The 12,490-nt window shown below is 39.8% G+C and overlaps 1 protein-coding gene across 1 annotated transcript in view; it reads left to right on the forward strand.

Annotated features, from left to right (window-relative positions):
- The first annotated feature begins 307 nt into the window (after positions 1 to 307).
- LOC131105858 (guanine nucleotide-binding protein G(s) subunit alpha-like) overlaps positions 308 to 12,490 on the forward strand; it is a 30,434-nt gene continuing 18,251 nt past the window's right edge. Inside the window, exons 1-4 of the mRNA XM_058054278.1 lie at positions 308 to 1,449; positions 5,163 to 5,235; positions 7,206 to 7,260; positions 7,348 to 7,467. Of these exons, the coding sequence (XP_057910261.1) occupies positions 1,311 to 1,449; positions 5,163 to 5,235; positions 7,206 to 7,260; positions 7,348 to 7,467 (387 nt within the window). The 5' untranslated portion in view covers positions 308 to 1,310. The remainder of the gene's footprint in view (positions 1,450 to 5,162; positions 5,236 to 7,205; positions 7,261 to 7,347; positions 7,468 to 12,490) is intronic.

A 12,490-nucleotide genomic window follows, 5' to 3' on the forward strand; every position in this document is an offset into this window, starting at 1 on the left:
GGGATTTCTTTCTAATAAAACAGTTCTGCTATTATAGATAATATTTTTTTTTACTTTTTGCAGCTAAAGAACAGAGTGCTCCTGTACTCCCTGTGTTCACTCGTCCTGTTAGAGAATATGCATTTGTACACGTCCCAAGATCTTACCTTTAGATAGATTTTCGACACGCATATTGAAATCCATTGCTGCGAATAATAAATATTAGATTAAGAAACATTTTTGGACGAGTTTGATACGTTATTTACGCCACGTTTTATTTAGAAAGGTCATACCGGAAATCCGGCTCCACAACCCGGAAAACTTGACCGACTGTCCGTCGTTCCCAGGGTTCCGTGAGAGCCGTTTGCCCCACCCCACCTCTTCTTCAACGCTATCTATCTCAATGTGCAATTCTCTGAGAAAAAAAAGTATCATTCACAGCCTCCACACCGCCAAGGAAACATTGCGTGTCTACACTTCCCGGCAACAGGCGCGACCCTTCGGCTTGTTCAAAAAAATACAACTTCTGTGTCTACGCTGGATGAGGTGCTTGAAAACACGGCGGTAGGTTCCATGTCTGCTGCCTCACATGTAAGCACCATCTATTAATGACTACAAGGGGGATCATACAACAAGACGGCCTGGAGGATCTCCATCCACAAACACCTGGACGTCGAGCTGCGTTCAAGGACACCCAGCTGCCCGAAGAACTGACAAAAAAAACACCACCGAGGATCTTTTCACATAAATGACGAGAGGAAAAAGCACTGGGGAGAAGGGGCCTTTTTAAGGGGGTGGGGGGGTCTTGATCTTTCATTTTGTCAGCATAAGGGAAGAAAAGAAGGCACTACATCGACGATTTTCCAAGTGGAGCCGTCATTTTTGAGAGGAAATATACGTTTTTTTTATTCACCTACAAGCTTGAAATGGATCTAGCCAAGATGGGCTCCGGTGGATATTAAGGATAAGAGAAGGTTTTTTTTCCAGAGGAAGAGTGGCGTGTTCATCCATGTCCATTTCACATCCCCTGGTAGTAGATGACTTCATTGCGGATTTACAGCCTGTGCTTCTCTCCTGACTTTCTTGTTGCCAGTAAATAGCCACATCCATCCATCAGTCATCCAGCCATCCATACTGGGCCAGGAGCCTTCCACACCTCCGCCTCATGTGCATCCCTCACATTCTGAGCCGGGTCTTCCACTCTTGGGCCCGTCTAGGAATTTAGATCCATTCCCCCCCTTCCCTCAATCCCCTTCTTCCCCTTTACCAAACCCAAGTCATTGCTCTTGAACCTACCATCTTGGGATTTTGTTTGTTTTTGGGGGAGGAAGATGGGCTGTCTCGGCAACGGTAAAACGGAAGATCAACGAAATGAGGAGAAGGCCCAGAGGGAAGCCAACAAGAAGATCGAGAAGCAGCTCCAAAAAGACAAACAGATATACCGGGCCACGCACCGGCTACTACTACTAGGTGAGTATAGTGTCATCACTCCTCGATGTGCCAAGGCATCCGGCTTCATGATGGAAGCCCCATGATTACTGCTACAGGGTCCAGGATGCCGTCCCGCTAATCCACCGGGAGTACAAATGCAAATTACAGGGGTTACTTTGGGGATTAGTGGCCTAATAACTGCCCCGTTCAGACTTAATCTGAAACTGATCCCAGATTTGGACACCTAGCTAGCTAACCTAAACAGCAGGACATTTTGACGGTAGTTCCTTAAACGCATCAGAGCGTTCTTGTCTTATCAAGTATCTGTGGCTAACATTTTTGCAGCACGTTCTTAAAAACAGCACAGCGTTCCTGTCTTATAGAGGATCTTTGACTGATGTTTTTGCAGTAGATCCATAAGAACTGCACATCATTGCTGCTTATAGAGGATCTTTAACTAACATTTCTATCGTAAAGCAGAGCACTCCTACTCACAAAAGATCTTTAATAAAGTCTCTTGTCATATACAGGATCTTTGACTAGCATTTTTGCAGCTTGTCCTTAAAAACAGCAGAGCACTCATGCCTTTATAGAGGATCTTTGACGAGTGTTTATGCCGCTAGTTGTTAAAAAAACATTTGACTACAATTTTTGCTGTCGGTACTTAAAAACAGCAGAGCGCTCCTGTTGTATAAAGGATCTTTGACTAATGATTTTTGCAGTAGATCCATAAGAACAGCACATCATTGCTGCTTATAGAGGATCTTTAATATTTCTATAGTAAAGCAGAGCACTCCTGCTTACAAAAGATCTTTAATATAGTCTCTTGTCATATACAGGATCTTTGACTAGCATTTTTGCAGCTTGTCCTTAAAAGCAGCAGAGCACTCATGCCTTATAGAGGATCTTTGATGAGTATTTATGCAGCTAGTTGTTAAAAAAAAAACACTTGCCTACAGTTTATACTGTCTGTACGTAAAAACAGCAGAGCGCTCCTGTTGTATAAAGGATCTTTGACTAATGACTTTTGCAGTAGATCCATAAGAACAGCACATCATTGCTGCTTATAGAGGATCTTTAACTAACATTTCTATAGTAAAGCAGAGCACTCCTGCTTACAAAAGATCTTTAATAAAGTCTTTTGTCATATACAGGATCTTTGACTAGCATTTTTGCAGCTTGTACTTAAAAACAGCAGAGCACTCGCCTTAAAGAGGATCTTTGACGAGTGTTTATGCCGCTAGTTGTTAAAAAAAAAAACATTTGACTACAGTTTTTGCTGTCGGTACTTAAAAACAGAAGAGCGTTCCTGTCTTATAGAGGCTCTTTGACTAATGATTTTTGCAGTAGATCCATAAGAACAGCACATCATTGCTGCTTATAGAGGATCTTTAATATTTCTATAGTAAAGCAGATCACTCCTGCTTACAAAAGATCTTTAATATAGTCTCTTGTCATATACAGGATCTTTGACTAGCATTTTTGCAGCTTGTCCGTAAAAGCACTCATGCCTTATAGAGAATCTTTGATGAGTATTTATGCCGCTAGTTGTTAAAAAAAAAACACTTGCCTACAGTTTTTACTGTCTGTACGTAAAAACAGCAGAGCGCTCCTGTTGTATAAAGGATCTTTGACTAATGATTTTTTGTAGTAGACCCTACAAAACAATCATTCCTATCATGTAGAGAATTTTTGACAGTTTTGCAGATTGTCACATAGAGGATCTTTGACTATTTTTTTCCCCCAAAACAACAAAGCGCCCCTGTCAGATAGAAGATCTTTTTCTTTTGCAGGGGTCAGGGGCTGTAGTTTGCTTCCAAAGTATTTTATTTAAACTTTTAACATGCGAGCTGCCAACACGACTTGCAAATAGTCAGTCAGTCAATCCGAAACAACCTTTTCATGGTTTAAGTAGATTTTCACAAGCAGCCATCCAGACAAGTACCTCACCCATGGTGCCAAACAAACACAAGTCAACAAATTAAGAATACCCACTGCTGTGTCTGGGAAGTAAAAATGGAGGGACCTTCACATACTCTTTAATAGTCAATATTTTATCCTTCATTATTTAGTAAAACAAAATCAGTCAAATTCAGTTTCATGATTTAATGTTGTGTGATGTTAAAAGAGCTCACGTAAAACGGACACAAGCGCAAATGGCAGATTGTATGACACTTTCACAGATAAAATAAGACAAATAATTCCAGATGGACTAAGGTTAAAGTAGTGTTTATCTCATCTATAGTCTGCCCACCCCTGCCCGTCAAGACGTTGAACATGTGAATCACCTGTTTGATTTTAAACATGTCCTTGTAGTGTTTACATTGATGCTTCATTAGTTATTTAGTTCAGAAAGGATGCACAGACACTAGCGTCCATTAAAAAAAAGTTATAATCTGCAGATATTTGTGCGGTTCTTTTACTAAATTAGAATCATTCTGGAGGTTGGAGAACCCTGGCCTAATTCCTGTTATGTTTTTGTGAGCACCAATATTTGCTCCTATTTCCTCCTCTAAGCACAAAGTGTTTGTTTTTATGCCAGTATGAGTCCAAATGAAGCTAACCAATGTGCATGAAATGTGATGAAGTAGACACCCTTAAAGCCTGGAATTTTGCTAAAGTAATAATAATTTGGTATTTCTTAATTTTTTTAATGCATTGTCATTAGAAAATGTGGCAGCCGCATGGTGGTTAGAATGTTGACCTGACCAGGGTTCGAATCTCCACATCTGTGTGTGGCGTATTCATGTTATTCTTGTACATGCACGGGTTTGTTTGGGTACTCTGGCTTCATTCTACATTCCAAAATTATCTATGTTAGGTTAATTAGAGAGATTAAATTGTCCATAGGTGTGAATGTGAGGGTGCATGTTTGTTTATATGTGCTTTGTGATTGGCTGGTGACCATGCCAGGATGTGCTCTGGCTCTTGCCCAAAGCCAGCTGGGATAGGCTCCAGTTTAACCATAAGCCTAATGAGGACAATTGCTATAGAAAATGTAGCTCCCTCTTCAGCTGTTAGTTATGACTTATCACTGCCACCTACAGGACTGGAGTAGAACTCCAACTACAGTAAACCTCGGATATATCGGAAATTCGCTCACAACGGACAGATAAAAAAGAACCGATTTTTCTGTAATGCATTTCCAATAAAAATTCATTGCATATATCGGATTTTTTATAACGGATTTCGCCTATTTCAGACAAAATCTCCAGTCCCGTTCCAATGCATTTCCATTAAATTTCCCTTGCATATATCAGATGGCCGCATTGTGGCGCTCCGATTCGCTGAATCGTGACAGGCCGCTATACGACGTCATTTGCAGCGTTTGCAACATTGCCTGCGCGTCCAGGTACATTGGAAACATAGTCAAGGAAGTGCCTTTTTATAACGGATAAAATCCGATTTACGCATATACCGGATATAAATCCGATATATGCGTAAAACGGACATTTTCCGGTATACGCATATAACGGATTTCGCTTATATCGGACAAAACCAGTGAGAACAATTGAATCCGATATATCCGAGGTTTACTGTAGTATTAACAACAACTGGGTGCTTTTACTACACGTGTTGTACTCTTGTCATATACTGTAAATGAGCAATCACTACAACACAGCATACATTTCTCTTCTGAACTGTATTACATACATAAATCTATGTATCTATGTAAGCATTTGAATGACATCTGCATCTTTCTGGTCTCCCAACTTCTCCATCTTGACTGTCTTTACTCTTTGTGTTTTCAGGGGCTGGCGAATCTGGGAAAAGCACGATAGTCAAGCAGATGCGAATATTGCACGTCAATGGCTTTAACTCAGAGTGAGTTGCATTCCTTTTTTTTTTGATGTCCTCTACCAGCCCCTACAGCTGATTTTCCCAGAACTGTGCTACAGTGCTTTTAGTACTTAATGCACCGAATACAACAACTCCTAGATTTATCAGCAAAGGGACACTTAACAGCACCTCATGACTGAAGCACTGTGACATTTATAAGCAACCATTTTGAGATACCATTATGACTCTCATTCATTTTTTTTTTATCCGATTCCTCTTTATATCGTGATTAAAGAGCACAAACTGACGGAATTTGGTGTTAAATGTTTTTATTAAATTTTATTATTAGAAGAGGCAATGCTTCTTAAGATTAAATTTATTCTTAGTTTGTTCCAGGCTTCCACATAATAACATAAAAGTTTTATTAACTGTAGAGTTTTGAAGATATTATTAACTTCAAAGAAGTTAAAGACATGTAGGGCTGCAACTAAGGATTATTTTAATTACAGATTAATCGGTTGATTATTTTTTTTCGATGAATCAGATAAAAAAAACAGAAACACACATTTCATAATTTCTGCCTCTTAGCAGCAATCCCTTTAAGAATGCATGAATGGAATTTTTCCCTCCTCAAAATCATATCAAAAATCATAGCAAAGAGGGCGAGGAAGAGGAAATTCTCCCTCCAAAATTAGAGAAGTAAAAACTGACAAACTACAAGTCGCTGGCACATACTGATACATGATGACTGTGCATCATCAATAAATAAATAAGAAATAACAAATAAACAGTGTTGGGCACATTACTTTAAAAAAAAGTAATTAGTTATAGTTACTAGTAACTTCTCAAAAAAAGTAACTGAGTTAGTCCACTCCAAAAGTAACTAGTAACTATTGTAGTGTGTGACTAACTTGTTTTACCTGAAACACAAAAATAATAGATCTGCTTTCATGGATGACTAAGGAAATTAAAAAATAGTCACTTTTGAGAGGCAGAAATCAGATACAGTACATTTTTAAATGAAACGATTAATTGATTACCAAAATAGGTGTCATTTAATTGAATAATTGATTAATCACAGATTAATCATTGCAGTTCTAAAGAGAAATTAACCACATCTAATAATACAAACGTTTATTTTGCTCGTATTACACTGACCCTTTTGTTGACCACTGTTGTTTTCCCTTCTGTGGTTATCATCACACTTTTCCTCTTTGCCATCACAAAAAAACACTAAAATCAAAACATTTGTTTTTTGGGAAGCTGAAGTCACATTAGGGTTGACATTTTGCTTGAAAACTGCACAATAAATACCATATAATAATGTTTAATGTCTTGAAAAAGCCAGTACAGTCTTATGTAAGATGCATTCTCATCATGTCAGCATTTAAGTCAAATGTTTTGGAGTAATACGACAAGATTTTGCGTGACCCAAGAAGAAAGTGTTATTTCTTTCAGCTTTCCCACAAACATGGCTGCAGGTCAAATCACCCCACCCCTCTCTTGTCTTGTGAGTTTCCTAAAACTTGAAACCAAGTAGATGCGAATGAAACAAAAGTCACATTTATCTGTTCTTGAGTTGTCACTTTTCCTTGAAAGGATGAGCCTCATCATGTGTCCGTCCTCACAGTGCCTTCAAGCGCTCTGGCCTAGCGACGTATCACGTCCCCAAGTGTGTTTGCCGTCTGTAATGCATGTAAAGTTGGAAGGAAGGAAAGAATGAATGAATGAGAGTCATGGTGCAGTGTTACCCACAGGACAGCAATCTGTCTGTGGCATTGGGTTGTGGCAAGTTTATTACTGGTTTCTTGTAATATTTCGACTTTATTCCCATAATATCACTTTTTTTCCTGTAATCTAATTTTCCAAAAAACACTTTCTTTTGTTTTTTTTCATGATATTACAAAGTAAAATTACAACTCTTTCTCCTTGGAGAAAGAACTTTTTCTCTTAATATTTTATCATGTGTATTGCAACATGTTGACTCTCGTCTGACTTTTGTTTGTTGTTCACAGGGAAAAAAAGCAGAAAATTCATGACATTAAAAACAACATTAAAGAAGCTATAGAGGTAAGAGATCTTTCTATTCTATTTTTTCCTTCTATGTCAAAATGTACTACATGTTATTATGAAACAACCTCTACTCTATCCATCCAGACCATCGTGTCCGCCATGAGTACGCTCACACCGCCGTGCCAGCTAGCCTGCCCTGCTAACCAGCCCCGCATCGACTATGTCCAAAATCAAATCAACCAGAAGGATTTCGAGTTTCCGTCGGTAAGCCATAACAACTCCTTGAAACATTTGGCACATTTGCATACAAAACATCACTGAGAGGATAGTAATATGCTGTAATTAATAGCAATGTCTGCAGATAGGCATTGGTCGGTTACCGGTTTCAAAGTCTGCTATGGTATGAGGATTTGATAAAGGCAAACGTGTTGTCATTCATTGTCAATGTTGTTGCTCGACCCGTCACCAAATGTGGAGATGGGATTCAGAATTCCGGCGGCAGTTGAGGATAACTGGTACAAACCGTCAAACCGTTTACTCGCCGTTGTACAACAAGCAACAACCACTTAGCAACAGTTACTAACAACAATCACATCACATGGAAACGGAAATAAAACTTGATTATGCAAGCAAATGAAATACATAATCCATTCATTCATTTTCTACCGCTTTTCCTCACGAGGGTCACAGGGGTTGCTGGAGCCTATCCCAGCTGTCTTCGGGCGAGAGGCGGGGTACACCCTGGACTGGTCGCCAGCCAATCACAGGGCACATATAGACAAACAACCATTCACACTCACATTCATACCTATGGACAATTTGGAGTGGCCAATTAACCTAGCATGTTTTTGGAATGTGAGAGGAAACCGGAAAAACCCACGCATGCACGGGGAGAACATGCAAACTCCACACAGAGATGGCCGAGGGTGGAATTGAACCCTGGTCTCCTAGCTGTGAGGTCTGCGCGCTAACCACTAGACCACCGTGCCGCCCTTACATAATCCAACCATTGTAAAAAGATTGTGGACAATTTATGACCTGCACACTCGCCATGCTATGAAATATTTCAAAATACCTTGAAACTGTGATCATACAGTCAGAATCTCATACTGACCCACTCCTATCTGTAACAAGACTTGAACCTGTGGTCGTCCAGTCCGAAGCCAAAAAGACTAACTGCTGTAAGAACTGGTTATTCGTTCAATATGTGGTATAAATCTAAATAGACAAGTAGACAAGTTTCTTTCCTGCTCATCAACAAGCGGTCATAAGAGGCTTGTGATTGGAGCGCTGCGGCTCCACCAAGCCGATGTGTGTGCACCACTTTGGAAGCCGGCAGCCAGCTTCTTTGTCTGATAGTGCCCCGAAAACAGCATGGACACACCCATTTGTTAACACTGCTTTATCTATGTGAAATATGTAAACCAGGGATGTCCAAAATGCAGCTCGCCATTTGTGGGCCACATTTTTTATGGGCTAGTGAACGACACATTGTAGAAACAAAATATAAAATAAAACAAAGAAGCATACATTAACAAGAAAAGATAGGAATTGTAGACGCATAGGAGTCTGAAAAAAATTGACATTTTGCCCAAATCTGTTACCAGCAAAATGCACAAAAGACAATTACTGGCCATACGGACATGTTGGTCATGTTATGAGACTGTATGTGTAGCTTAGTACATGTATGTACAGGATGTAGTATTCCAGGCTATGTATGATTCATCCATGCCATACATAGTCATACATAGTCCTAGGGAGATGTTGGCCTTATGATGGCCCTGTGTTTACATGTCGTGGAGGTACCAGGCCAGGTGTGCTGCTGCTGCTACTACAGGTGAGTCTCTCTGTCAAGTGAGGCTCTAATTAGCAGCCCGTCTCAGGAGCCTGTCGATTGAATGAGCTTCTCACCTGAGAGGTCGTCGCCCGCCTATTAGCGTGGATTGTCTGTAATGACCCCCTAAATGGGTCTCATGGGACACATCCTTTTGCTTGCTTGCCACCTCTGAGGGATTCCCATCACTTCAGTGATGATGTTATACTTATTTCCTGCCGTCATGTGGATGTAAAGAGATGTTCCACATGAGTTTATCAGTGAGTCTCTAAATTCTGCTTGGTTGTGATGTTAATCCACTGCTCCCACTCTATATTACTAAGTAGATAAAGATGTAAAAGAATGGGAAACTACATTTGAATAAGCACAAACAAGCAACAACAGGCGGTCTGAAAACGATGTCGGCTGCAAAAGCCAATATTCAAATGTTAAGCAGCATAATAAAATGTCAGCAGAGCGCACTGTGAAGATGACATAGTGTTGCCTTTATGTGGTGTCATGGCAAAACAACGCCGTAAACCATGAGCATCCAAAGTATGACCTGGGGGACATTTTCAACCTACAGCAAATTTTTTGTTGACCCTTGGCATATTGTAAAAATAAAATTAAAGTAATCCATGACATTTTTTTATTTTTTATTTTTTATTTTTTATTTTTTATTTTTTATTTTTTATTTTTTATTTTTTATTTTTTATTTTTTATTTTTTATTTTTTATTTTTTATTTTTTATTTTTTATTTTTTATTTCATTCATTCATTTTCTACCGCTTTTTCCTCATTATTATTTATTATTCTAATACATTAATATGTAGATTTTCTTATGGTAGCTTAGCATATATTGACCTACTTTTGAGAGTTTTTAGCATCTTCAAAGTACAAAATGTTTTTATTTGAGAATTATATTTATTGTGGAATTACCTACCGAGCCCTAGCTTCACGTTTTTTGGACTTTTGCCCATTACCCATAATCCTTGTGTGAATTTTTATTTTGGACTGCTTTTACAAGGTGTTTCAAGTTCAATATTAGTTTACAATGTTGAATTTGTGTTTTTTTGTACAAATATACAAATACATCAATCTGCTTCCCTCTTCTGTAAACAACCTGTTTGTTCCATCCATCCATTTTCTACCTCTTATCCTCACTGAGTTAGTGGGTATGCTGGAGCCTATCCCAGCTGTCTTCGGGCTGGAGGCGGGGTACACCCTGGACTGGTTGTTTTTTGTTTTTTTTTTACCTAAAAATTGCAAACTGCTCGTAGATTATTCAATAAAATCCAACAAACTACATTTTCATTAAAATATAATTGACAAAAAATAACATATAATAGTGCACAAGGGTTCTTTTTTTGAAAGTGCAAATTCCTTTTTGCACCTTTTTAAAAGTTTGTAGCCCGGTTTCTCAAGGACAGCACACTGTTTTCATCTTATCCACTCATCTTTGTCTGCTTACGTATTTCCAACCAGGAAACTTTAACCACAGAAGAGGGTTTTTAAAGCTCTGGTTTCAACTTGCCGCTATCCCTATCCATGACTCCACAACCCTAAGGATGGGCTGTATTGTATGTGTTTACTGACTAGACGCGTGACTATATTGTGGGGTACTTATACTTCCTGTTCTTCACTAAATGTTTAACATACAGAAAACATTCTTATTCAAGCACTTAAAAGTTGTTGAATTTGAATTTGTGTGTCATAAGAAACAAGGGACAATATATCACGTCTTTCAACCGTATTAAGTTATCGACTTACGGGTGTTGTTTTCATTTCATGCCGCGGGTAGATGTGCCTGCACGCACGCTCATAGCAGGCAAGAGCCTTGCTATCTTAAAACATTCATGTTGTTTCCTGTGCTCCATGTAAGTGTGGGCTGATTTTAAAGATAATATACAGCCATTGAAAATCTAATATCTCACTGTGTTGTTGAACAGATGCGGTACAATGAACAACCAAGTCATCTGTGAGTCATCAAGCTTCTGATCGGGGCAAAATGGGTGTGACAGCCCATGAACATGCTTTTATGTGGTCATTTTTGTAGAACTCTTAACACGAGAAAGTTGGGAAAATATACAAAATATCTATGTTCATGTAGATATGGCCTACAGATGAGTCTGCAAAGTTTCTGTTTAAGCATGTGCATGTTTTTGTGCAAGCAGAGCAAAGTCTTGTCCTGATACCGTCTCTAGAATGTCATTGCATTGTATTGCATATCACATTGACCGATCTGAGACCTGTCCCTCCTGATGGGTCTCACTGGAGGAGATACTAAACCAGGGGTCAGCAACCTTTAGCATGAAAAGAGCCATTTTGCCTCCTCTTCCGGTAAAGGAAAGGGGGCTGGAGCTGCGGAACACGACACAGCTTAGAAACTTGGAAAAGTTTGTTTGTATTCTGTTGGTTGTGTTCTGGGCTGCACGGCGACCGAGTGGTTAGCACGCAGGCCTCACAGTTCGGAGACCCGAGTTCAATTCCACCCTCGGCCATCTCTTTGTGGAGTTTGCATGTTCTCCCCGTGCGTGCGTGGGTTTTCTCCGGGTACTCCATTTTCCTCCCACATTCCAAAAACATGCTAGGTTAATTGGCGACTCCAAATTGTCCATAGGTATGAATGTGAGTGTGAATGGTTGTTTGTTTATATGTGCCCTGTGATTGGCTGGCAACCAGTCCAGGGTGTACCCCGCCTCTCGCCCGAAGACAGCTGGGACAGGCTTCAGCACCCCCCTGCGAAATGAATGAATGAATGAATGAATGAATGAATGAATGTTTTTGTTCATGGTCCATTACAGTTATCTCTTTATTTGAGATCATTTTATTTATTTTGTGTGAGTTTTGTAAACTGTACTATATGTATCTATAGGTATGCTTCCCTTTTTCTACAATTATTATTATTTGTTGCCATTATCTTTCCCCAAATGACTTTATTCAGGCTTCTGTTTTTAAAATGACCTTTTGTACGTATGCACATAGCCTCCAAATACCTGTATTTAAAGTCCTTGATCGTGTCTAACATGAGCCCCATCCAGGGCGGTACAGCTGATTTTGAAAGGTTCTTACTCCTGTCTGTGGCAGCCGTCCCGTTTCCACACTTCTGCAACTGCCAGTTAACTATGTTACTGCTGAGACAGTTGGGGAGGGGGCGCACAGTGCAGTCCTTGCCCTGAAAATGGCTCAATTGTGCTCTCTCAGCATCGTATGCGAGTATCTAAAGATCATAGCGAGGAGATAGCAGGCCCTCGTGCAGTGACAGCCAAGCTTTGTGTTAGCACAAAGCTCTTCATTTCCTCTAAAGTTATGAACTCTGTGAACTCTTCTATTTCCTGCCTCTGAGTCCTGCTCCATCTTCGTTTTTCTCCCATTTAACATCGTTGCCCCCCGACTCCCATGTCCTAACCCCTCCGGGCCGAGATGAGGTCTTAAAACTTGGGGACGCAGACCCTACTTCAAAGAACACACATAC

The sequence above is a fragment of the Doryrhamphus excisus genome, chromosome 18 (assembly GCF_030265055.1).
Source record: "Doryrhamphus excisus isolate RoL2022-K1 chromosome 18, RoL_Dexc_1.0, whole genome shotgun sequence".
Taxonomy (NCBI): Eukaryota; Metazoa; Chordata; class Actinopteri; order Syngnathiformes; family Syngnathidae; genus Doryrhamphus; species Doryrhamphus excisus.